The 26848-nt window shown below is 38.2% G+C and overlaps 1 protein-coding gene across 27 annotated transcripts in view; it reads right to left on the reverse strand.

The window, feature by feature from the left end:
• The window catches only part of DST (dystonin), a 495699-nt gene that overhangs the window by 259365 nt on the left and 209486 nt on the right, over positions 1–26848 (reverse strand). For 26 of the 27 annotated variants that reach the window (XM_045498616.1, XM_045498614.1, XM_045498603.1 and 23 more), the window contains one exon: positions 5214–5275. In XM_045498616.1, coding sequence (XP_045354572.1) covers positions 5214–5275 — 62 coding nt within the window. Of the gene's footprint in view, positions 1–5213; positions 5276–16313; positions 16399–26848 lie in introns of those variants that run through there. The other variant, XM_045498609.1, reaches the window with a different exon arrangement.

The raw sequence follows: 26848 nt of genomic DNA on the forward strand, positions 1-26848 counted from the left end.
GCTATTTTGCAGCTGCATAAACCATAACTTCTTAAATCACAGGGAGTAATTACAAGTAGTTAAAACTATAGGTAGAAAAAAGTAAACACAACCTCATAGCCAAGGGGGACCTGCTGGCAGATCTGCAACATCTCACACTGCACACGGAAAACAAACACCGGACACAGCCCCTCATTCTAATTTGTATTCTCATCTCAGCACTTCCGGTGCAGCTCTCCCAGTAAAAGTTGGTGTGGCAAGCTTTCCCTTCTGTAAATGAAGGAAGTAAATTGGAGGATGTGGAAGATGCCCTCCAGTTGTGAATCTAAGTGAAATCACAACTGAGGAATAAAAATGGCCAACCTTTCAGAAGTATGGTGGGTCTTCACTGATTCCCTTTCTGTGAGGAGAGTGTGTGGGAGAAGAGGAAAAAGAAGAATAAAAAAGACCTGTGAGCCCCAAGATCAACCCATAGATGACTGGGGCGCAGGGTATAGGGAGGAGAAGAGGGTACAGCTAACAGGACTACCTCAAATAAGTAATTCTTCAGTGTCCCAGCAGGATTCTAAGGCAAGAAGGCAATAAGTCAATCTATCTCCTCAACAGATTCTGAACCTAAACTCCAGCTTTTTCTAAAATGAATAAACTAAAAGGGAAAGTACTTGAGGCAAGGAAAGGGACTTGGATGAGGGAGGCAGAAGGGTTCCAGAGGCAACTTATACAATGTGCCAGTTATCATGCTTTATGCTTAAATGGATTATCTCCTTTAACTCCTCACACTAATCTATCACCACCACCATTTTACAGATGAGAACCTAAGAAGGTTAAGGTCACACAAATAATAAACTGCAAAGCCTGGACACAACCCCGTCTGTCTAACCTCTCTTGCCTCCCATCTTTGGCTTACATGTCACAGACTAGCAACTTTGAAGGAGACATTATTCTTTCAAAGACAATTTCATCTAAGTTACCAGAATATATAAATTATCACCTGAGAAGAAAAACTCAGTAAAGGAAAGTCTGTTCTGGGACTAAACCTCTCAATCACCTCACTGCCCAAACAAGCAGAACTCCCAAGGACAGTTCTCCCTGGAGGCAAAACTGTGGTGGAGAGAACAGGGTAAAATAAAATAAATTAAAATAAATAAAACAATAACTTAGAAAAGGCAAACTTTGTAAGAATTATTTCAGAAGATGGAGAATAATTCCTAGCTGGAATTAGCACTCTCAGGCAGCTGAGCCAAGGGCAGGGTCTCCAGACCCTGGGCCCCACAGAGCCATCCCGAGGCACAACTCTGGGGCTGTGAGAGAGCACTCTTAGTGCACAAAACAGCCATTCCTGCCCTCTCTTCCCCCTTTAACCACCTCCCTCGCCTCTCCTTCTCTCTTTTTTTCCTATAATTCCCCCTTTCCTGTAATTTTCCTCCCTTCCCCATGGTTTAAGGACTACTTGTGACTACAGTTAAAAGTGACAAAACATAAAGAAGGCATGTAGAATTATTCGATTATCTAAATGATTTCATTCCCAGTTTTTTCTCTCCTTACCCATTTTTACTTTATTGACCGCTTTGTCGTGGTCCTCCTTTCCCATGATCCCATTTTATTGCAAACTCTATAAATAACATACTTCTCATTCACTGAAAAGGAATATGGTAAGGCAAAAAATATATGGGACCTGCTACTCTCCTTTCTCTGTTTCTCCCTTGAAGATGTTCAATATTTCAAGTGAAGAATATAAAAAAAATCAGTACAGAAAAAATACTACTTTCAAATATGAAAATTTTTACTTAAAATTCATATACTTATGTTATATTTCCCACTAATTGGATTACAACCAAATGGCTACCTAGAGCAAAAGCATCCAGCATCTTTTTTCTTTTTTCTTTTTTTTTTTAGTGAGACAAAAGAGGCTGACAACATAGTGCAACATTCCTCAACCACTGCTTGAATGAAACATGGAAAAGTTCTCATGAAGGCTGCCCTTTCTCTGGTTATCTAACAACAAAACAAACCTTAATAGCCTGATGCCTCTAGAAGTTTTAGGATATTGGATTATTTTTCTTCACTTGAGGTTAAAGCTGTAACTTCAGATATAAAAGAATTAAAGATTAAAAAACTATGTTCTCACATATTTGAGTTTTGTGCCAGAAATCTCAGTGCACAATTCTTAAGATTATAAGGGAAGACTACTTTGAGCTGATACTAGGCCAAATCAGAACAAGAATGTAAGTAACTGACAGTGGTAGTTAGCCAAGTCTATGTAGTCTGACTTTCCCCCACTCCCTAAAATGAATTCTCATTTAATAAGAGTTAATTTTAAATTCTGACCCTATAACATACTCCAAAAAAACCCCAAAAACAAATAAACTAATCTGACTGCAACCCTCATCAGTTGGATTGGCATCTATCTAATAGCTATTGCACATAAAAATAACATATTTTCCCCATTTTTACTGTGTTGCAGCAAAAGTAAACCTCAAATCTTGAGATCTGTCATTTTATTTAAACACAAAACAAAACAAAACAAAACAAAACAAAACAAAACAAAACAAAACAAAACCAGGTCACATATTCCAGGTAAATCAGGCTTTGAACCTTTGCTGTCTGATTCTGAAGGCTATGTGTGTATAACCACTAAATTAAACCACCTTGGGCAGCTGCTAGAAGAATTAAATGATCTAATGTATACAACATATATTACACACAGTGAGAATACTCTTGCCAAACACTGCGATGGGTCCTAGGAGTAAATAATACAGCCTTTGTCCTCTAGCAGCTCGAATGGTGTTTTGACATTTCTAGCAATGGAAGTCTCCTTCTACTCAACCATTCAATTTATGAACTACTTATAAAATGAATGGTCTGATCCAACACGCCTGGCACACAGTAGACCCTCAATAAATACCTATCTAGGGCCTGTGCTATGGTTCCTATGGGGCCTGTGTTTCTACTTCTACTTCTCTTTGGCATCCACTGCCAGCAGTTGTAACGTGATTACCAACCTGGAAGTATAGCAGCTATGATCCAGAAGACGTAGGACAACCCTCTGTGCCCAGTGACATGCCCACCCCTACACAGCCACAGCTACAAAGGTTGCTAGGGCATCAGCACCAAAAGGGAACGTCTTCATCAAAAACTTTGCTTCCCTTGGATTCACCTCAGAAATGGGGAAATCTTGTCAGAGTCTTCAGCTCCAAAGTTCCATACCCTTAACCTCATAATCAGCCCACCTATGCCCCAGCCTGTGGAAGAGTCCCACTCACACTTTGTGTGTGATTAGACAAAAGCTTGAAAGAGGGTAGGTACACGGCTGGTATTTTTTGTTAGTATTCACAATATATTTCCTAACAAAACCATCATAAAGCAGAATGTCTCAACCCCTTATCTCTTGCCAACACATCAAAGGATTCAGCTCCCATCAACAACAGAACTTATTCTCTCTCTCTCTCTTTTTTTTTTTTTTTTATAGAAATTCTCAGTTGGAGAGTGGGTGACATGGCCTCCCTGAAGGACATATCAGAATTTGGGGAAAGAATTTTGTCAATGGGTAGTGAGACAGAGGGGACTACAACATCCCTCAGGTAATTTTGATATGTCCCTTGAAATAAGAATCACTTTTATAGAAGGCTATTAGATGCTAGTACATTATTGGTACTACTTTGCTACACGATGCTTTAAATACGATTAGTAGAGTAGCTTTAAGAATGTAACCACATTCAAAATAATGTGGTTTTTTTTGTTTGTTTGTTTGTTTTTTTTGTGAGAGAACTCTTTCTAACTCTCACACTTAAAACATTACCTGTTTCCAACTTTAGGACTGTCTGTAAGAGGGGAAAAAAGTGACTAATAGTTCATTGCGAAGTTACACAGGTGCTTTAGCTGAGATTTATAGGGTGGGATCCAATAACTCCATGAAACTGTATGCAAATTTTGTGTGCATGTGTATTTTTCTGGAGAGCCTATATCAGATCCTCAAAGTGTCCCATAGCACACAAATAAATATTAACTTGAGAACCACAACTATTTACTACACAGAGAAACACAGACATTAAGCCAATATCAATGTCATACTAAGTACAAGAAGAAAAATAAGGGCGCCTGGGTGGTTCAGTCGGTTGAGCGGCCGACTTCGGCTCAGGTCATGATCTCGCGGTCCGTGAGTTCGCGCCTCGCGTCGGGCTCTGTGCTGATAGCTCGGAGCCTGGAACCTGTTTCGGATTCTGTGTCTCCCTCTCTCTGACCCTCCCCCGTTCATGCTCTGTCTCTCTCTGTCTCAAAAATAAATAAACGTTAAAAAAAATTAAAAAAAAAAAAGAAGAAAAATAAGTCTAGACTTCAGTCTCTACAATCCACCTTTATTCTCATATAAGTAACTGTCTGCCATCCACATAAATCTGAGGCCAGAACTTGGTCTGAATCTTGAGAGAGAAAAAAATCTTACTGGAGAATTACAGTTTTTCCATGCCCTAACACATAAATATTTACATACTTCTTAAACTGCTGAGATTTTTTTTAAGTCCAATAATAATAGGTTTTCCTAACATCACAGAATGCACTATAATCACTGGGTACTTATTTTCTCACCTTCATCATTACCTACAGGCCACACACCAGATAATCACAGATGCCTAAAATGCATGTGAAATGCCCTGGAATTTAAACTTTCAAGTTGGTATTGAAATGCTATGCTTCAGGGGCACCTGTGTGGCTCAGGTGGTTAAGCCTCCAACTTTGGCTCAGGTCATGATCTTGTATTCGTGAGTTCGAACCTCTGTGCTTATAGCTCAGAGGCTGGAGTCTGCTTTGGATTCTGTGTCTCCCTCTATCTCTGCTCCTCCCCTGCCTGCACTCTGTCTGTCTGTCTGTCTCTCTCCCTCAAAAATAAATAAACATTTTAAAAAATTTAAAAAAAGAAAAGCTAGGGGTGCCTGGGTGGCTCAGTCAGTTAAGCATCTAAGTTCGCCTCAGGTCATGATCTCACAGTTTGTGAGTTTGAGCCCTGCATCAGGCTCTGTGCTGACAGCTCAGAGGCTGGAGCCTGCTTCAGATTCTGTGTCTCCTTCTCTCTCTGCCCCTCCCCCACTTGCACTGTGTCACTCTCTCTCTCAAAGAAAAATAAACATTAAAAAAAATTAAAAAAAAAAAAAGAAAAGCAATGCTTCAGAGTTATACATTACTGCACAATAAATTAAAGTAACCAAAACAATTCCAAGATGTGAAAATAATAAACTGACCTTCATGAGATGCTGATTTATCCATTTTGTAAACGTTTTCTTTTGAACTTTGTCCCGTTCATCTGGAAGGGGGAAAAAAAGATATAAAATGAGGTTGGTAAAAACTATGACTTCAACTGTGATTATGAAAGGTACTCAAAAAATACCGGTTAGTACATTTGAATTTTCCTGTTAAATTTTGGCAACTTACAGCTATCTGTAAGAAGGTTAGAGATCCATCTGTCAGACTGGTCTCTGCCCAGTGTTGTATTTGCCAGTGCTACTCCATTAAACAAACCCCTCTGCACTTTCTTTTGCATAGACTCCATCACAACTACCACAACCAGGAAGTTGTGTAACAAAAACCTTACTACCTTCAGGTGAGCCCTTGCATTGAACTTCACAAAGCACTTGACCACATATTACATCCCATCTGGTCTTCCAGCTAAAAGAGGGAAGAGCAGGTAGTGTCATTCCCATCTCACAAAAGAGGAAAACAAGATTTAAGAGAGGTTAAACCATGAATATTCAACAAAATATTTAAAACTGTGATAATTACATTCAGGTCCGTTGGCTGAAATAAACTCTGGTTTAATGACTAACCACACTGCTTTTCTCCTAGACTCCCAGTTTTGAATTGTGTGGTAAAAAAGAACACCCCAACTAGATCCTCAGTATGATACACCCTGGTTAACACAGACATGGTACACAGAAGGGTGAGGGATGGCTTCTTGTGATTTAAAGAGAAAGAGCACTCGAATATTGTGGTTCTTCAATAATTATTTCAAAAGAGAACCATAATCTTCCAACACCCAGAACTGACATTCAAAACTACACTACCTTCTTCCTTCCTGGTTCTAGGCAGCAATTCCCTACATACTCGTTTCCATTCTTCCTCCTTTATGCATCTGGGATAGTACTTTCTTCTTCCTTGGTGGTCTTCTCTCCTTCTCTGCCACAGTTTGAAGCTCTCTATTCTTTCCCTAGGGGTAGGCTATGTCTCACTCTCTTCCTCCTCATTCTTCATCCCTGAGTGTCCTTAAACTATTTTAATGGAACACAAGTGCCTTTGAAAATTTTGTTCTATTTATTAAAAGTATTTATGGACATTGTTAAGGGGATTGGATTCAGATAGCTGTGTAGCAACATCCTAAATTCACCTTCTCTTACTGACACACCAAATCTACAGCCATATGTAGATGAATTCCCTCTGAAAGGGACCTGAAAACTAGCTGAACATCTCCTCTACAACAAAGGACAAAAGAACCACACTGAGACAGGTAGGAGAGGCAGAGACACGGTTTCGCTGGTGCAATGACCCACAACCAGCAGAGATCTCACAAATATGGAGCATCTCTCTGCCTGGCAAAATATCTGTGTCCCACATCAGACATCACAACCTTTGGAACCTGCACCAGAGAAATGTGCCCCCAAGACATATGACTTTAAAAAATAACAGGGCTTATATCCAAGAGACCCAAAAGGCTGTGGGAAACAGAGAAAGTCTACCCTTAAAGGACTCACTCACCCAGTCACTCAGCACAAAAGCAGCAATTTAAAAATGCACCTAGACCACATGAGAAGATTCATTAGCTCATCTTAAAGCTTCTGCTGGAGGTGCAGGGGCATACTGAAAATTTCTCTGGATATGGAGGTACTAAGTGTCATTTTTTTTACTCTCACACCAGTTTGCTAGCACCAGTATTGGCAGGCACAATTTTTGGGCTCCCTCATCTTGCTCATCCTACTGGGCTTGCCCAACTCCCACACAACTTCTCTGTACCCCCCTCACCATCCTCCCCCCACTACAGCCCCACTTCAGCTACTTAAGTTGTTTTTTTTTTTTTTTTTTTTTTTTTTTTTAGTAATCTCTACATCCAACATGAGGCTCAAAACCACAACTCTGAGATCAAGAGTCGCTCTTCCAACTGAGGCAGCCAAGTGCCCTGTGGCCCAGCTCCACTTCAGCCGGCAGGCAGACTTATACCACCCCAGGCTCCCCCAAAGCACTGCTGAAGGTTGTGGGCTAGCCCCAGCCCTAGGCTCCCCTTTGACTCTGCCAAAGCCAGTGGGCACACACAGTACACACAGGAGTGACCCCTTAAGCACTTGTCTCTGGTGGCCAGTGTGGACTGCATTGCTGGGCTCCATGAAACTAAAACAACAGAAGAGATAGTTTCTGGCAAGCTACCACCCCCAGGGCAAAGCACAAATATTAGACTGAAACACGCCCCCAGTCTTCCTGTGAAAAATGCCTATTTACTGTTCTTGGAGCATTAGCCAGAGGGGCAGGCTTCAGGTTTACCATAGGGCTGTAAACCACAGAGGAGTTCTCAGATAATATAGTCTGGAAGACGCATCTCTGCACTCTCCCTCTGCCTTGCTACAGCTCACAGGTACCTCCCAGACAGGAGCTTATACACTTATCTGGAGCCCTGAGTTTTGCAACTATTGCCAAAAGGACATCTCTAAATCATGTGGTCTGCAAGCCCAGCAGAAGTTATGACGTGGTCCCACAGGACTGTATATATTTGCATACTTTAAAAGGTATGCCAGACCTGCCTCAGGGTCTGGTTTCCAATGAGCTGGAAAATAAATGCTGGCTGAGATTACTCCCTTTGAAACACTGAGAGGAATTCGCACAATCTCAATAACTGAGACCTGTCAAGAATAAAGTAGGCTGCTTGAATAATCACAAAGGTTTGAGAGACAACCAAGAGGTAGGGCAAGGTTGAATGATAAAGTTCATTGCCTATACAAAACCACTCCTTCAAGACTGGGAGAGGTAGGTGATTTGCCTGATACACAGAAATGAACACAGAGAGACAAGCAAAATGAGAAAACTGAGGAGTATCTCCCAAGCAAAAGAACAAGGTAAGACCCCAGGAAAAAACCTTAATGAAATGGAGATAAGTAACTTACCTGATAAAAGTCTGAGTAATGGTCATTAAGATACAGAACTTGAGAGAACAGATGAACTTCAACAAAGATAAAAACATATATATATAAGAATATACCAAATAGAAGTTATAGAGCTGATGAATAAAACAACTGAACTAAAAAACACATCAGAGGGGTTCAAAAGCAAATTAGACGAAGCAGAAGAAGAGATCAGTGACCTGGAAAACAGGGCAGTGGAACTCACCCAAACACAAAAGCAAAAAAGAAAAAATAATAATTTTTAAAGGGGAGACAGCTTAAGGGACCTATAAAACAACATCAAGCAGAAACATTTACATTATAGGAATCCCAGAAGGAGGAGAGAGAGAAAGAAAGAGAGAAAAGGGCAAAAGACTTTTTTGAAGAAATAATGGCTGAAAATTTCCCTAACCTAAGGAAGGAAGGAGACATCCAGGTCGAGGAAGTACAGAAAATCCCAAACAAGATGAATCCAAAGAAACCCACACCAAAAGACATTATAATTAAAATGTCAAAAGTTAAAGAAAAAGATAGAATCTTAAAAGCAGCAAGATAAAGACAACTTGCTACATACAAGGGAAATCCCGTAAGCCTATAAGCTGATTTTTCAGCAGAAACATTGTGGGCCAGAAGGGAGTGGCATGATATATTCAAAAGAAAGGAAAAAAGGAAAAAACTTCCAACCAAGAATACTCTACCCAGCAAGTTTATCGTTCAGAATTCAAAGAGACAAAGAGTTTTCTAGAGAGTCAAAGGCTAAAGGTATTCATCACCACTGAACTGTCCTTCCAAGAAACTTCTTCAAGCTGAAAAGGCACTAAATGGCAAGAAGAAAACATATGAAAGTAAAAATTGCACTGAGAAAGCAAATATATAATAAAGGTAGTGGATTTACCACTCATATATCTAGTATGAAGGTTAAAAGATAAAAGTAGTAAAATTAACAATAACTACAATAGCAAGTTAAGGGACAAAATATGTAAAATATGGCATCAAGAACACAAAACATGGGGGGGGGAGTAAAAAGGTACAATTTTGAGAATGTCCTCAAATTTTACTATCAACGTAAAATTGATAAGACTGTTATATATAAGAATGAAATAGCTGAACCTCATGGTAACCACAAAGCAAAAACCTAGAGTGGATACACAAAAGATAATGACAAAGGAAACTAAACATAACACTAAACAAAAGTCATCAAATTACAAGGTAAGAAAGCAAAAGATGAAAGGAATACAGGGGAACTATGAAAATAGCCAGAAAACAATGAACAAAATGACAGGAAGTATATACCTATCAATTATAGATTTAAATGTAAATGGGCTATAAATGTCCATCAACTGATGAATGGATAAAGAAATTGTGGTTTATATACACAATGGAGTACTACGTGGCAATGAGAAAGAATGAAATATGGCCTTTTGTAGCAACGTGGATGGAACTGGAGAGTGTGATGCTAAGTGAAATAAGCCATACAGAGAAAGACAGATACCATATGGTTTCACTCTTATGTGGATCTTGAGAAACTTAACAGAATCCCATGGGGGAGGGGAAGGAAAAAAAAAAAGAGAGAGAGGTTAGAGTGGGAGAGAGCCAAAGCATAAGAGACTGTTAAAAACTGAGAACAAACTGAGGGTTGATGGGGGGTGGGAGGGAGGGGAGGGTGGGTGATGGGTATTGAGGAGGGCACCTTTTGGGATGAGCACTGGGTGTTGTATGGAAACCAATTTGACAATAAATTTCATATATTGAAAAAAAATAAATAAAAGGAGAGATATAAAAAAATAATAATAAATAAATGTAAATGGGCTAAATTCTCCAATCAAAAGACACAGAGCGGCTGAATGGATTTAAAAAACAAGACTTATCTATACATTGCATACAAGAGACTCACTTCAGATCTAAGGACACACACAAACTGAAAGTGAAGGTATGGAAAACATACTCTATCCAAATAGAAACAAAAAAAGCTGCTATGGCTATACTTACATCAGATAAACTAGACTTTAAAACAAAGACTATACAAGAGACAAAGAAGGACATTACATAATGATAAAAGGTCCATCCGACAAAAGGATGTAAAACTTAAAATATTTATGCACCCAACATAGAAGCATCTAAATATATAAAGCAAATATTAAAAAGACCTAAAGGGAGAAATTGAAAGCAATACAGTAGTAGTATGGGACTTTAACACCCCACTAATATCAATGGATGGATCATCCAGACAGAAAATTAATAAGGAAACACTAGCCTTAATTGATACAGTAGACCAGATAGATGTAATACATATATACAGAATACTCTATCCAAAAGCAGCAGAATACACATTCTCCTGAAGTACACATGGAACATTCTCCAGGATAGATCAAATATTAGACCAAAAAACAAGTCTCAATAAACTTAAGATTAAAATCATGTCAAGCATCTTCTTTGACCACAATGGTATGAAACTAGCAATTAATTACAAGAACAAAAGTGGAAAAACCATAAGTACATGGAGCTTAAACAACATGCTACCGGGGCGCCTGGGTGGCGCAGTCGGTTAAGCATCCGACTTCAGCCAGGTCACGATCTCGCGGTCCGTGAGTTCGAGCCCCGCGTCGGGCTCTGGGCTGATGGCTCAGAGCCTGGAGCCTGTTTCCGATTCTGTGTCTCCCTGTCTCTGCCCCTCCCCCGTTCATGCTCTGTCTCTCTCTGTCCCAAAAATAAATAAATGTTGAAAAAAAAAAAAAAAACATGCTACCAACCAATAGGTCAACTAAAAAATAAATCAAAGGGGTAATCAAAAAATACCTTGAGACAAAAGAAAATGGAAATACAACATTCCAAAATATGTGGGATACAGCAAAAGCAGGTTTTTTTTAATGTTGTTTTTTTTTTAATTTATTTTTGAGACAGAGAAAGAGCATGAGCAGGGGAGGCACAGAGAGAGAGGGAGACACAGAATCTGAAGCAGGCTCCAGGCCTGTGAGCACAGAGCCTGACATGGTGTTCGAACTCACAGACTGCGAGATCATGACCTGAGCCAAAGTCAGACACTCAACCGACAGAGCCACCCAGGCGCCCCATAGCAAAAGCAGTTCTAAGAGGGAAGTTCACAGAAATATAGGACTGTCTCAAGAAACAATGAAAAGTTCAAATAATCTAACTTTACACCTAAAGGAACCAAAAACTAAAAGCAAACAAAGCCCAAAGTTAGAAGGCAGAAAATAATAAAGATCAGAGTGGAAAATACTTCCTCAACTTATAATGGGGTTATATCCTGATAACCCCATCAGAAATTGAAAATATCATAGGTTGATTATGTATATATTATGCCAAAACCTATGTAATACCAAGCTTAGCTTAGCTTAGCTTACCTTAAACATGCTCAGAACACTTCTTAGCCTACTGTTGGGCAAAATCAACTAACACAAAGCCTATTTTATAATAAGTGCTGATTCATCATGTGATTTATTGAATACTGTACTGAAACAAGAAACATAATGGTTTTAAGTATATCAGTTGTTTACCTTTGTGATCACATGCCTGATTGAGAGCTGCAACTGACACTGCCCAGCATCATGAGAGAGTATTGTACCACCTATCACAACCTCAGAAAAAGACCAAACTGAGAGAGTGACTCAGTCAGTTGAGGGTCTGACTTCAGCTCTGGTCATGATCCTGCGGTTCATGTGTTCAAGCCCCGCGTTGGACTCTGTGCTGACAGCTCAGAGCCTGGAGCCTGCCTCAGATTCTGTGTCTCCCTCTCTCTCTGCTCCTCTCCCATTCATATTCATTCTTTCTCTCTCTCTCTCTCTCAAAGATAAACATTAAAAAAAGATTTTTTTTTTAAAGAAAAAGACCAGGGGCGCCTGGGTGGCGCAGTCGGTTGAGCGTCCAACTTCAGCCAGGTCACGATCTCGCGGTCCGTGAGTTCGAGCCCCGCGTCAGGCTCTGGGCTGATGGCTCGGAGCCTGGAGCCTGTTTCCGATTCTGTGTCTCCCTCTCTCTCTGCCCCTCCCCCGTTCATGCTCTGTCTCTCTCTGTCCCAAAAAAAAATAAATAAACGTTGAAAAAAAAAATTTAAAGAAAAAGACCAAAATTCAAAGTATGGTTCCTACTGAATGCATATCACTTTCACACTATAGTAAAGTTGAAAAATTCTAAATTGAACCATAATATGTCAGGGATCATCTATACATAAAATAGAGACTAAAAAAAAACAAAAACAAAAAAACAATAAAAAGGATCAATGAAATTAAGAGCTGGCTCTTTAAAAAGATAAAGTTGACAAACTTTACCTAGACTTACCCAGAAAAAAAGAGAGTTCAAATAAATAAAATTAGAAATGAAAGAGAAGTTGTAACTGATACCAAAGAAAATACAAAGAATCATTAAGAGATTACTATGAACAAATTATATACCAACAAATTAAACCTAGAATGGATAAATTCCCAAAAAAACATACAATTTTCCAAGAACGAATCATAAAGAAATAGAAAATCTGAATAGAAAAATTATCAGTAAGATGACTGAATCAGTAACCAAAAACAGTCCCAACAAACAAAAGTCCAAGACCATACAGCTTTCACTGTTGAGTATGTTAGCTGTGGGTTTGGCATATGTAGCCTTTATTATATTGTGGTATGTTCCCTTTATACCCACTTTACTTTTTATCATAATGGATGCTGAAAACTGTCAAATGCTTTTTCTCAAATATTGAGATAATATAATTTTTATCCTTCATTTTATTAATGTGGTGTACCATTTTGATTTTTTTTGGAGAGAGAGAGAGAGTTGGGGGATAGGTAGAAGGAAAGGGAGAGAGAGAATCTTAAGCAGTCTTTACGCTCAGCATGGAGCCCAACACAGGGCTCGATCTCGTGACCCTGGGATCATGACCTGAGCTGAAATCAAGAGTCATACACTCAACCAAGCCACCCTTACACCCCTCATTTTGACTGATTTGCAAATGTTGAACCATCTTTGCATCCTCAGAATAAATCCCACTTGATTATGATGTATGATCCTTTTAACGTATTGTTGAATTCGGTTTGTTAATATTTTGTTGAGCAATTTTGCATCTAAGTTCATCAGTGATATTGGCCTGTAATTTTCTTTTTTGTGGTATCCTAATCTCCGTTTTGGTATCCATGTAATGCTGGCCTTATAAAATGAGTTTGGGAAATGTTCCCTCCCCTTCAATTTTTAGAAATAATTTGAGAATAGCTATTAAATCTTTGAATGTTTGGTAGAATTCACAGATAACCAAAAGCAAATGAAAAGACATTCAACATCACAAATTGTCTGAGAAATGCAAATCAAAACCACAATAAGATATCACTGCACACCTATTTAAAATGGCTGTTATCAAAAAGACAAGAAATAACAAGTGTGGGAGGGAATGTGGAGAAAAGGGAACTCTCATGCTCTGCTGGTGGGAATATAAATTGGTACAGCCATTATGGAAAACAGTATGGAGATACCTCAAAAAAAAAAATTAAAAATAGAACTACCCCATTATCTAGCTATTCCACTTCTGGATATTTATTCAGAGAAAATGAAAACACTAATTCTCAATGTAAAATCTCTAGGTATGACTCTCCTTATGACCAATGCTATCAATAATTGTTAACCAACATAATCATTCACAAAATATGTATTAATTCTTCCGTTGGCCCTTTTGGGGTATCATCTATACCTCACTCACCTTTGCCTACCCCACAGTAGACGCCAAAATGTTTTTATGCACTTAACAAATAAATATGCCCATAATGGGAATTATGTTTCAAAAAGCACAATCGAGTTCAAGATAATAATATGTAATTATTTACATACATAAATCCTTGCATACAATAAGCAAATGAAGCATAATGGTGTTTTAAATGTCTTTCAACCTTGCCATTACTAATGAGTTCAGAATGAACCTAAATTACTAGTACATAAGGCAAGACCAAAGAAAAAGAAGCAACCTATTAGTCCTACTTACGATTAAAATGTAGATTCTATATATCTTTCATTTACTCATTCATTCCAACATCTATCAGGCCATATGATGAGCCCAGTGTCAGAGTGGTACTTGGACCACCATGCTGACAGAGCACTGGCCCTTGCTCTCTGGAGGACATCATCTAGATAAGGCACCTGGCATGAAGGCAATGTGATGAACATACTAACTGAGCAAATGATGTGGCACTCACCATGTAAGCAAGCACAGCTGAGAGAAAGACCAACCCTTCCCAGGGCAATCAAATGGAGCTTGAAGGAGGACAAGTAGATTAGCAAGACAGAAGCCAGCTATGTGTTAAAACCCACGTGTTATGATTCCCTTCAGAGTTGCTTCCACTATCCCAACATGCTGTCAACTTTCAAATGGAAGTGCTGAACACAACTCAGTCACAGACTGGGTGCTGAGGAATCTAGCCCTGCTATGCCAGTGAACTTTGGACAAGTGAATGAAAACAACAGAACCCCTGCACCAAAGTCTAGCACTCATATCACCTTTTCGGCAGTGCTTTTCCAAGCCTCCAGGAAAAAGAAAACACAGTATGGGAAAAAGAAAAATCACTTCTTAGCAATATCCGCATTATTCCTATCCAATTAATAATCTAGGACCCTAATGTTAAATCATCAAGAAAAACATTAACATGAATTATTAATTAAAAATCTTCATCATTGAAGAATAGACAGCTTCCATATCACGTTACAGAATATGGAATTAAGGCATTTCTGTAACTCTACTCCAAAATTTTATTAATTTATTGAATCGTCATGTTATAACACAAACTCTAACAAATTTACTATCATCAAATTTAACATTATACACATTATATAAACTCTTCTCCTCTTGGCACATAATGGTTAATAAAATATATTTCTTATTTTCTAAATTAATAAAAAATGGTCCTATATTTTAAGGAATGTGAATAAGTAGAACATGTTCTAAAAACTAATCGTATGTTGATTAATTCCTTATCTACATGATCTATCAAGAATGGTGATTTAATCAAACAATTTACCTCCCAGTACAGACAAGAGATTCACTTAAATAATACATAACTCTAAAAAGGCTATTTTGACTGCTCAGGTTTGGTTGTGGTGGTTTTTGCTAGGAACTCAAAAACACTGCTGAAAATGTAAGATGGAAGCTAAATATCTGGCAAGTAATGCTGAGGTAATACCTGGGGATTATGACTCACAACTAAAGTACATGCATAAGGGGAGAAGGTTTAAGCTAAGTAACACACACAATTTGTAGGTTCTGATACCGTTTTCTACCAGTAACAAACCTAAATCTTTTGTTTCAAACCCTAATAAACCTAGATGACTCCCATTCAAGTATATCAAGTTCTTTTAAATGCTAGAAGCCTCCCACAGTGCTACAATAATGAGGAAAGAGGTAATGTCAACTTTAAGGGCCTCAACTTTCCTCTGGAAAGCAACTTACAATCAGAGAATAATTTAAGTCTGGGGAGAATGTGATTTGCCACTTTCCATAGGCATTATTTCAAAAGGGAGTTATTTCAAAAGGGAGTTATTTCAAAAGGGAGTATTCCAGATTACACCATCTAATTTTCCAATTACAAGTCTCATAATGCTTCTTTATTTCACTTCAGTAAGGGATGTCTAACTTTGAGATTTATATTTAGGGCAATGTTACTATGACAACAAAAAAGGAAAACCTTTCCTGAGATTTTAACTGATTTTACTGGTTTTACAGACTATCCAGTTATTTTTCTGAATGAATTTTTATAATATTCCTCTACTGGAAAACTATTTCATTTATAGAGTAAGTACTAAGTAAAAATATACATCTACAATCACATTAAAAAAGTACAACCTGGCTGAAAATATGTAATGACACAGAACACGAAGAATAAGAGAATTTGGAAAAACACAAATAAACGTGCAAAAAGAGCACGGATTATTATTACAAACTACATTGCCTGGTTTTCAGTAAAATCCAATCAAAATTAAATCCACTTAGTATCACATGTAAAGTAAATATTAATATTATTTAAACACATATCCTATGACAACAATATGGTGAAAAATCTCTCCAGGGAGACTCGGAAGTGGTTATGTGAGCCTGGCCAGATTTCTGAAGGGTGCCCCACAGTCTGCTAAACTCCCGCCACACGAACCAACATAGGGAATGCAACTTTCCTTTCTCAGTTCTGCAAACATGAAAGTGGTATTACAGGTGAGACTACTAACCCATACAGCACATCAGCCCCACCAGCCTGGCGTTCCAGTCTTGATCATTTTTCATGAGCTGCCCCATCATTCTGCGAGAAATGTGTCCAACAGTTCCCTAAGCTTTTCGTACAAACTCTGATGTGTCAGAGTCCTGTTAACTTTCTATGTAGAAAGAAAAACACTGACTAGACACTCCCACTTGCAAGCTGAAAACTAGTCAACTCCCCCTTTTAAACAAACATGAGCAAAGCCAGCCTCCTGCACTATTTTGTACAGAATATATACAACTATTATTTTTTAAAAAGCTTAATTATCTATTTTTCCTTTTAATTTTAAGCTGTTCACATGAAGTCCCTTAATTTAAAAACAGAGTTTTGATTTCCTAAGTTTTTTTCAATAAGGCAAACCAATAGGATGTTACATTTCACTGCTGAACTAGCTCATCACATTCTCTAACACCCCAGGCAGAATTCCCCTGGAATAAAAGACAACACCCAGCCTAACTTGTTTAACTCATCCCTGAAATCCATGCTATGAAGGTGATTTAGAAAGCTCAACTTTATATGCTAGATACATATCCTTCAGGGGGGATTCCAACAGCAAGAATTTGTGTACATTTCACAAATATTTTCACTTCAATCACAATTCTTTGAGCTGGATGGTACCTCTTCATTTTAAAGGCAGAAAACTGGGGCACCTGGGTAGCTCAGTTGGTTGGGTGTCCAGCTTTGTCTCAGGTCATGATCTCACAGTGTGAGTTCAAGTCCTGTATTGGGCTCTTCACTGACAGTGCGGAGCCTGCTTAGGATTCTCTCTCTCCCTCTCTCTCTGCCCCTCCTCCACTTGTGCTCTCTCTCTCTCTCTCAAAACAAATAAACTTAACCTAACTTATTATTAAACTTAAGTTTATTTATTTATTTTGAGAGACAGCAAAAGTGGGGGAGGGGCAGAGAGAGGGGCAGAGAGAGAATCCCAAGCAGGCTCCACACTGCCAGTGCAGAGCCCAACACAGGGCTTGAACCCATGAAACCACAAAATCATGACGTGAGCCAAAACCAAGAGTCTGACGCTCAACCAACTGAGCCACTCAGACACCCCGATAAATAAACCTAAAAAATACACACACACACACACACCCAAGGTTTGGGAGATTAAGAAACCAGCCTAAGATTCCACAGCCTAAGTGGGATCTTAAATCTGATTCCAAAACCCACTTCTTTTCTATGTTATCAAACAACAGAACCCCTAATCTAATAATGCAAGAAAAACAAGGGGTCTCCCCTCAGATTTATGAGATCTTCACTTCAGAGGATGAATGAAAAAATGTCAAGAGGTGAGAACCCCTGGGGTCCCTGGCTGGTCCTGAGTGCGAGCTCCACACTGGCTGCAGAAATTACTAAAATAAATAAAGAAATAAAATTTTAAAAAGAGAGAAGGAATGAGAACCCCTGTTCAAAGAGGCAACAAACCAAGCATCTTCAAGACTCTGATGTTGTCTGAAACATTAAACAAACAGATCTACGTGAATAGAAACTGTACAAACCATAACTCAAAAACAACAAACAATAACAAAAAGATCACTAGTTATTTTCAGCAATAAGAGAGCTAGCAAATTTGCTTATGCCACGGGAAAAGAAACTGCAAATATAACAGTTGCCAATATGCTTTGAAATTATCCATATATGATCTTTAACTTTATTCTCAATATATCATAAATGAAAAAATATCAATTTCTACAGAAAAGCTTAAAGTATCTACTTAGTATTCTTCACTTCCTTTCTCTCCCTTTTGAATTGTCTTTGATTTATTAAAGCCTCTGTCTCCCCTATAGAATAACCTGAGCCTACCCATTTCACTGAAAGAGGATTTTAATAGTAGCAATGTGGAAGCACTTACTATTTGCCAGGTATTATTCTCAGCAACATACATACAATACACATATATATACTGCATATTATCCTCACAACAATTCTTTGAGATTATGCCTACTTACAAAGGAAGAAACAGAAGCTTAGAGGTTCAACAACTTGCCCAGGATCATACAGTTACTAAGGTAAGGGGTAGGAAGAGGATGCAATTTGCAAAAGCACATTCAATATTATAATTTCACACCTGCAAAACAAAATGCTAACTTCTTAATAAGTTAACAACAAAAAGTAAAAAATGAGCCTTGGACAATTCCTCAGTGGTGAAGATACACAAAAGATGGAATTCGCCTTCTGCAGGTAAGTCATTCTCAAGAGTACAGGAAGGCTAATCACAATGCTTTACCAAGAAGTCACATCAGAATTTAGGGGAAGGATGAGTTTTCTGTTTATTAATAAATAAGGTTCAGATGTGAATTTCAAAAGAAGATTGGACAATACTTTGCAAAACGCTCTACCTTTAAAAAAAGAAAGAAAAGATGAAGTGTTGAGTCATGTGGAAAAAAGTTGGGGGAGGGAGAAATAAGGGGATGGGTCTAGTCAGTTTCCCCACCACTGCCCAGAAATAGCTCTGCAGTATAATACAGTGAAAATAGCAAGGCAAAAGCTCTAACATTTCTCATGATAGAAGGAAAACTGGCTGGAATAAATAGTTGGAATCAGTGGGGAGACCAGCTCCTGAAACTGATGATAATGTACAGTTGATGACCAGGGAGCTAGGTAAAAATGGATCAGACCTGATGCACATCACCACCCCTCCCTCTACCCAGTCCCACCTATGGCCCTGTGATCAGACAGCCTGCACCCAATCATCACCTAGGGGCTCTGCCCCTCATTCTCCTAACAACTCCCTTGCCCACTTGATGTGACCCTCACCTACAGTGGCCCTAGCCAATATCAGCTGTTGACTGGAGGTTGTAGGTGAAATGGTAAGAGGAAGGGAGTCCTTATTCCCATTTTAGTTGAAAAATCTTACCAAATATTCCCAGAGAAATATCATTATGGTTTATATGAGTATAGAGCTACTACTAATCCAACTTTCCCCCACTGTTCTGTGTGACCACAGACTTAGGACTACAGACCTACAGGAAGATACTTAACATTTCTGACCTTAGCCACAACATCTGCCCCCGTCCCTGTTTTGTTAAAAAGCAAGATACTTATTTGGAAAATTTCACCAAAATCATGCCATGAAATTATTCATCTTAAAACACACACACACACACACACACACACACACACACACACACACACACTTTACAAAACAGTGGAGGACTCCATGGGTGAAAGCATACCAATATTATTCCCTGTAAGTTCTTAGCTTAGTCACTACTGCAAAATCTCATAAACTTCAAGCCTATACCTGATCTCCCAATAATAAGCACTGTTCTGCCTCTGTTCTAATTACTTTCATATTACTTTAAATTTAAATTCCCAATGCTGATGGATTTCTCAGCTTTCGTTTTTTACAACTATTATTTTTTAGATCTGAATCTAAATGAAATTGACATTATTTTCTGCTGCAGTCCCTCCTTGATGAGAGCATAATTAGTCTACTGCTTCTGAGCTACTTAGTAAGTATGACTAAAAACCACATTTAAAAAAGGGTTATTGGAATATCTAAATTACAATCTTCATATAGAAGTCCTTTACATTTTCAAAAATCCTTAATCCTTCTGCCAACAAAATGAAGATAGCTTAAAGAGGAGATATTTCAAGATAAGCACTGACAACGCATCTCAAAGAGTTATACTATCTGGCAGTATATGAAGAAATTTTACAATATTAGAAATGAAAATGAGAAAAAATGTTTTATGATTTTATTTTTAAAAAGATTTTTTTAACATTTATATTTGAGAGAGAGAGAGAGAGTGTGTGTGTGCACATGAGCAGAGAAAGCCAGAGGCAGAATCTTAAGTAGGCTCCAGGCTCTGAGCTGTCAGCACAGAGCCCGATGTGGGGCTCAAACTCACAAGCCCCAAGATCAGGACCTGAGCCAAAGTCAGACGCTTAACTAACTGAGCCACCCAGGCGACTATAAAAAAGATCTTATTTTTTTTTTTTTTAAAGTTTATTTATTTTTGGGACAGAGAGAGACAGAGCATGAACGGGGGAGGGGCAGAGAGAGAGGGAGACACAGAATCGGAAACAGGCTCCAGGCTCTGAGCCATCAGCCCAGAGCCCGACGCGGGGCTCGAACTCATGGACCGCGAGATCGTGACCTGGCTGAAGTCGGACGCTTAACCGACTGCGTCACCCAGGCGCCCCAAAAAGATCTTATTTTTAAGTAATGAGGGCTTAAACTTAGAACCCCAAAATCAAGAATCACATGCTCTACCAACTGAGCCAGCCAGGTATCCTGACAGTGAGAAAATTATTTAAACAAATGAAACCATCAGAAGAAAATACAGAAAATTGTGTTTTAAAAATAGTTGAGTAGGAAAAGTGTCACAAAACAAGTTACAAAACCCCTGGGAAAAAATGAACACATAGAGGCAGACAAGGGGCAACTGAGAAGCTCAGTCAGTTAAGCGTCTGACTGCAGCTCAGATCATGATCTTGCAGTTTGTGAGTTTGAGCCCCAAGTCGCTCTGTGCTGACAGCTCAGAGCCTGGACCCTGCTTCAGATTCTGTCTCCCTAGCTCTCTGCTCCTCCCCCACTCATGCTCGGTCTCTCTCTTTCAAAAATAAATAAACATTAATTTTTTTTTAAAAAGGCAGACAAATTTGACAAAGTACTGATATAACAGTGACACTATAAATGATGCTTAAAAGAAAGCATAACTGAGAGAAAATATATGCTACATATGTAGAATACACCAAGAATATCCAAAATATATGAATAATTTCTATTAATCATTAATAAAAAAGACAGCCCCTTTCCAATTACAAATGATTTGAACATACAATTTGAAAAAGAAGGAATGCAAATGGCAAATAAAAACACAGAGAGGGGCGCCTGGCCGGCTCAGTTGGTGGAGCATGCAACTCTTGATCTCTGGGGTCATGAGGTCAAGCCCCATGATGGGTGTAGAGATTACTTAAAAAATTAAAAAACTTAAAAAAAAAGACATGGGGAAATGTTCAACCACCCTTCTAATTAGGAAATGCATGTGAATCAAATGATTTCATAACAGCATAAATTTATAATAATAACTAATGCAGAGAAACTGGTAGTCCCAAACAACATTGGTGAAAGTATGTACTGGCAAAAACTTTTTTGATGAAAATTTGTCAGTATACATTATAAATTAAAATGCATATAACTTCCTGAACCAACAAGTCCACTTGTTGGAAATTTAAAGCAATATGTGCTTATAAATGATTAGCATACCAGGATGTTTACTATAGCAAAATATTTGAAACTATTTAAATGTCAATCAATAGGAGGCTAGATGAATGCATTATATGATACCCATCCTACAGAATATTAATAATGGAAACCTTGCACATAGTGACATGAAAAAGATTCCAAGAAAAAAAAGCAAAATACTGAACAAATATGTGTGTGTGTGTGTGTGTGTGTGTGTGTATAAGATGCCCATCAAGTTGGAAAGAGCAATGTCATCAGAAGAGGGTGGAAGCTGGAAGGAGTGGAAATCAGTGTGATATACTGCCTATTTCATTCTTCATATTTCTATACTGAGTGTTTGAATCTTCCACAAGGAAAACATGAATAATAACTATGAGAAAAAAAGGTGTTTCAAATTCTTTTATTCATTTATGTATCCAACACTCTGGCAGACTCTATAGAAGATACAGAAAAAAAACTAAGACATGGGCCAGACTACCCCTACTCAGATCTGAAGATGGAGCTAAACACTTCAGGTATGGCTGGGTTGCTCTTAGGCTGCTGGCTGCAGAAGGAAAGGGAGAGCAGGAGAGAGAGGGGAAGAGAAAAGGGAGGGGGATGGGAAGGAGAAAGGTGCGTAAGAGGTTGGGAGAAGAAGCCGAGGCTCAATTGGTGATGTCTTTTCAGAGGATGATTGCCCAGGCTGGGATACAAAGTGATGACACTGTAGAAAGTCTCTGCAAGGAGAATCAATAACTGAGAATATACTCAGAAATTACCATGCTCAGAGGGCGTCCTTGTTTGAAGTTTAATTGCCACAGAACAAAATATAGGAATTGTTCTGCTCTCCTTTGCCAGGAATCCAAAAACAGGACAAGGATAGAATGTGCTAAGTAAGCTGAGGCATAGATGTAGAACAATAGAGGCCATCAATCTCTCCACACAAATGCTTTTTGGTATATCCCCTCTCCTGCTATCACCACTCCCCACAATCAATGATCAAATCCCCTACTTCCCTGCCAGCGCAGTGGCTGCGGGGTGAGGATCCACAGTATCAGATCCACATTACAGTGGCTAGGAACAAAAAAGTATTGGGTTCTGCTCTGACGGATTTATTGGTATCTGTTCTCATAACTGGCCAAGAACTGGGATATAAAACACCGACAATCTGATTTTAACCTAATTTCTCCTACTTGAGCACACTAAATGCTCACACGTAAAGAACTAATTATAGTTACACCACTAGAACATTTAAGAATTGTATATGGTCTAACTGCTGTCATTCTGAGTCACAGTTAAGGGTAGAAAGGTTTTTTTCTTTTTTCTTTTTCTTTTTTTTTTTGTAGGCTCCATCTCTAATGTGGGGCTTTAACTCACGACCCTGAGACTGAGAGTCACATGTTCTACTGACTGAGCCAGCCAGGCTCCCCAAAGGTAGATAGTTTCTGCAATTCTTTATCTGTGTTACATAACTTAAGGAAATTAGAGTTCTTTTAGAGTTTTCAATCTTTGCCTTTCTTTCAGATTCAAAGGTCTGGTTAATAATATCCCAGGGGTGGCTGGTGGCTCAGTTAGTTAAGCATCTGACTATTGATTTTGGTTCAGGTCAAGATATCATGGTTGTGAGCTCAAGCTCCACATAGGGCTTGGTACTGAGCATGGAGCCTGTTTCAGATTCTCTCCCCTTCCCTCTGCTCCTCCCTCCTATGAGTGCATGCTCTCTCTCCCTCTCTCTCTCTCTCTCAAGAAAAAAAAATTCATAGCCCAAAGTACATAGTTATTATATAAATTGACAAAACAAAGAAACATCATTTCCACATTATTTATATATGAGAAAATTCACCAAGATTATGAATACCTGAGATCATGTGGGGTTTTAAAGTCCTTAGTTTTGAAAACTTTTACAATTGTAACTACCATATGGAAGGAAAAACAGAACCACTCACTTAAAATTCAAATTAATACAAGATATCCTCAAAAATTGTCAAAGATCTCCAATAGCCCAGAGAAAAATACAATCAACAAATTATAATTAATGCATACAGTGTCTCAAATTCCTTTCAGATTGTATTTGTTAGTTTCTGAAAGAATATTTCTTCTTTCCTTTATGTTTTTTTCTGTCCCAACCAATACCTTATTTACACAATATATGCCTATGTAAGGTTTTTTTTATGTTTATTTATTTATTTGAAGGGGGGGGTGGTGGGGATGGACAGAGAGAGGAGGAGAGAAAGAATCCCAAGCAGGCTCCATGCAGCCAGCGAAGAGCCCAACATGGGGCTTGAACTCACAAACAGTGAGATCATGACCTGAGCTGAAATCAAGAGTCGGACGCTTAACCAACTGAGCCACCCCCGTTTTTTTAATGTTTATTTATTTTGAGAGAGAGAAAAAGAGTGCCCATGTAAGTTCATTAAGTAATTAGGTGCCTCTAGACTTTAAAACATAAAATAATAAAAGTAATTTCCCTCTATATACTTCACTATCTGCTCCATTTGGTAGGCTATGAAGACAAGGATAAAAGACCTACACAAACATGAGTCCAAATCCTGGCATCAACACTAACACCTTCAGATTGGGAAAATGGTTTAACGTGTGTTAACTCAAGTTTCCTCATCTATAAAATTGAGTGACTGTCATCACGTACATTACTACATACCAAGTACATAGTATTAATATAAGCACTAAGTAAGATGAGAATAGTATAAATATGATAGAGTAGACCTCAACAAATACTACGGATTCTTAATCATTTTAATTCAATTAGCAAATATGTATTAAGCACCTACAACAAATGTCAAGTGTCAAATTCAAGTCAAAGTTACCATGGCATGCACTACAGAATTTCACATCATCTCACAACTACTACTGTATTTGTGTACCAGGACCTCCATTTTACTCGTTAAAAATAAGTACATATCAAAGAATTTAAACCAGTCCAAGGTTTCTCTAAACAAGGAAGCAGCAGAGCTGGGATTTGACCCAGAATTTCGAATGCTCTTTCTACTTTTTACTACTACAAATAAGACATAGAGTGACTCAAACCCCTATACTCTCTAGAATCAAGGAACCTAGAAAGGGACTTAAGACAAATAGGCGCTTTAATTTCTTATCATACCAATTCCAGAAAAAGAACAAAATAAAATGCCCTCAGTTATTGAAGAAACTATCCCTCCAGTAAATAAACTGCATAAAATTTCTCTATATAGCGAACTAGAAAACGAAAGAGAGAAATCCTTAATTCTTCTCAAGGTGACAGAGTAAATCAATGCAAGGGACAAAAAAAAACTTGGGAGTTCCTATCTCTCTATGGTAATAGACAGTGGGTTATTGCACAATAGAACATTCTTATTCTGTTTACCTTGAATATAATCAGTCTTTCTTGATAAGTATTGGCTGATACCATGAACATGTCACAGTAGCCCAAGGAACAAAACCAAATATAACTTAATATATGGTCTAATATTCATCTAACAAATTTCATTCTCCATGAAAGAGAGTGACCTACAATTCTTTTTTCTTTAAACAGAGGTATAATTGACATCTAGAAGTCTTAGTAACTTCTTTTATACAGTTGTGATCTCTTTTACTTTGAACATGGATTTGAGTATTTTTTCAGGTCGTGAGGCTACATTTCTCAAGTCAAAGGAAACTAGAGGGTGATTCACAGGCACAATACTATTCACTCCTTTGATACAACAAGGCCAGTCATGGAGTGAGTCAACAGCAGGAATAAAGAGTAGGGAACACCCAAGACAACTACTCTGAACCACTGGAAAAAAGTTTCAGCCAGGGCTTGTTTTATAATAAAATTATCTCCCACCCAAAGTTTTGTGTTTAAATGTAGTTTTCAGCATGTTGGACAACTGTTTCAGTTATACCATCACCACACATGCCCCAGTGGGCTTCAGAAACCACGCAGCCAGTGACCTAAATTCATCCTAGAAGGGCTGTGGTGGCACCACAGTGCACCTCTCCCACCCTCTCCTCCCTGTGCCCCCCCCCCCACAGCCGCACCCATGAGCACAGATGAGCAAACGGAAAGACGCACATACTAATAAGCTTCTGGAGTGCCAGGAGACTTCTCCCTGAGGCTTAATTCCTCTTGGGGGGAAAAGGATCTTCAAACTTGTTTTAGCCAGAGATGCACTCTGCCAACCAAAGCTTACCCAGAACACAACAGGTAAAAAGGATGGAGATGAAATAGCTCTGACTGAAGTGACAGGAGAAAAGAGCTTCTCCCTAAATTACCCCCTAGAGAACATCACCTTTCCACACCGCAACTTTCTATAGGACTCTTGTCCTGTCCACCTGCTTTTTTTCCTTGAACATAAAATTTTGAAGAAGTGGATACTCTTCTCAGATATCCTTCCAGCAACTTTTAAAATATTCTATGCTCCTTTATTTTCTACTATTAGAACAGTGATCTCAAACTTTCAAATTCCATGACTCTCCTAACTATCTTCATAAGAAAGTAACATGTCACACTCTAGTCCCCTAAAAGGAAGAAAAAAAGAATACATATGTAAGAAAAGAATAGATACTGCAGTTTTTTTCTGTTTCCACATGTATTAATGAGTTAATAAATGATATAACGAAAATCAGGGCTAGCAGAGCAAAGGAGAAACTGAATAATGATGTGCCAATAATAACAGATGCATATAAGGAAGTTTTGCTAATTCTTTGTGGTAAAAATAGGCACCCTGGGGTAGTGCTGGTGGGAAATTCTAGTGGCAATTTGGCAATACTAATAAAGAAGCTTTTAAAATGTTGGTAACATTCATGTGTTCTGACATAGTAAATACAATGCTTGACATTTCTAGAATACTTACTGTGTGCCAGGCCCTGTCCTAAACATTTTATATCTTCACAGTGGAGGTCTATTATTATTCTTAATTTACAGATGAGGAAATGGAGGCAATGAGAAGTAATCTGTTCAAGGTCAGACTCATAACTCTGATTCTATACTTCCTCTGGGATACAGTCTAGAAAATCCAAAATTCAGAATACCACTTATATAAGAAAATATTCATTTCAACATTAAGTACAATTTTTGTCTGATAATATTCAATATTTTTAAGGTATTATTATTACCTATTAATAGAAAAAATGTAAAATAATCTAAATATCCAAGGATAGAAAAATGATCCAATCATTTATGGCATAGCCACACAATGATTATGCATTCACTAAATAAATTATACTTAAGAGTTTCAGTGACATGAAAATGTCTATTTACAACATCAATATATTTTCTTCCAATTCTTCTTTAAGAAATAAATATATATATTTGTTTCTTCAAGAAATAAATATATATATATACATATGTATGTATA

Source organism: Leopardus geoffroyi, chromosome B2 (assembly GCF_018350155.1).
Source record: "Leopardus geoffroyi isolate Oge1 chromosome B2, O.geoffroyi_Oge1_pat1.0, whole genome shotgun sequence".
NCBI classification, from domain to species: Eukaryota; Metazoa; Chordata; class Mammalia; order Carnivora; family Felidae; genus Leopardus; species Leopardus geoffroyi.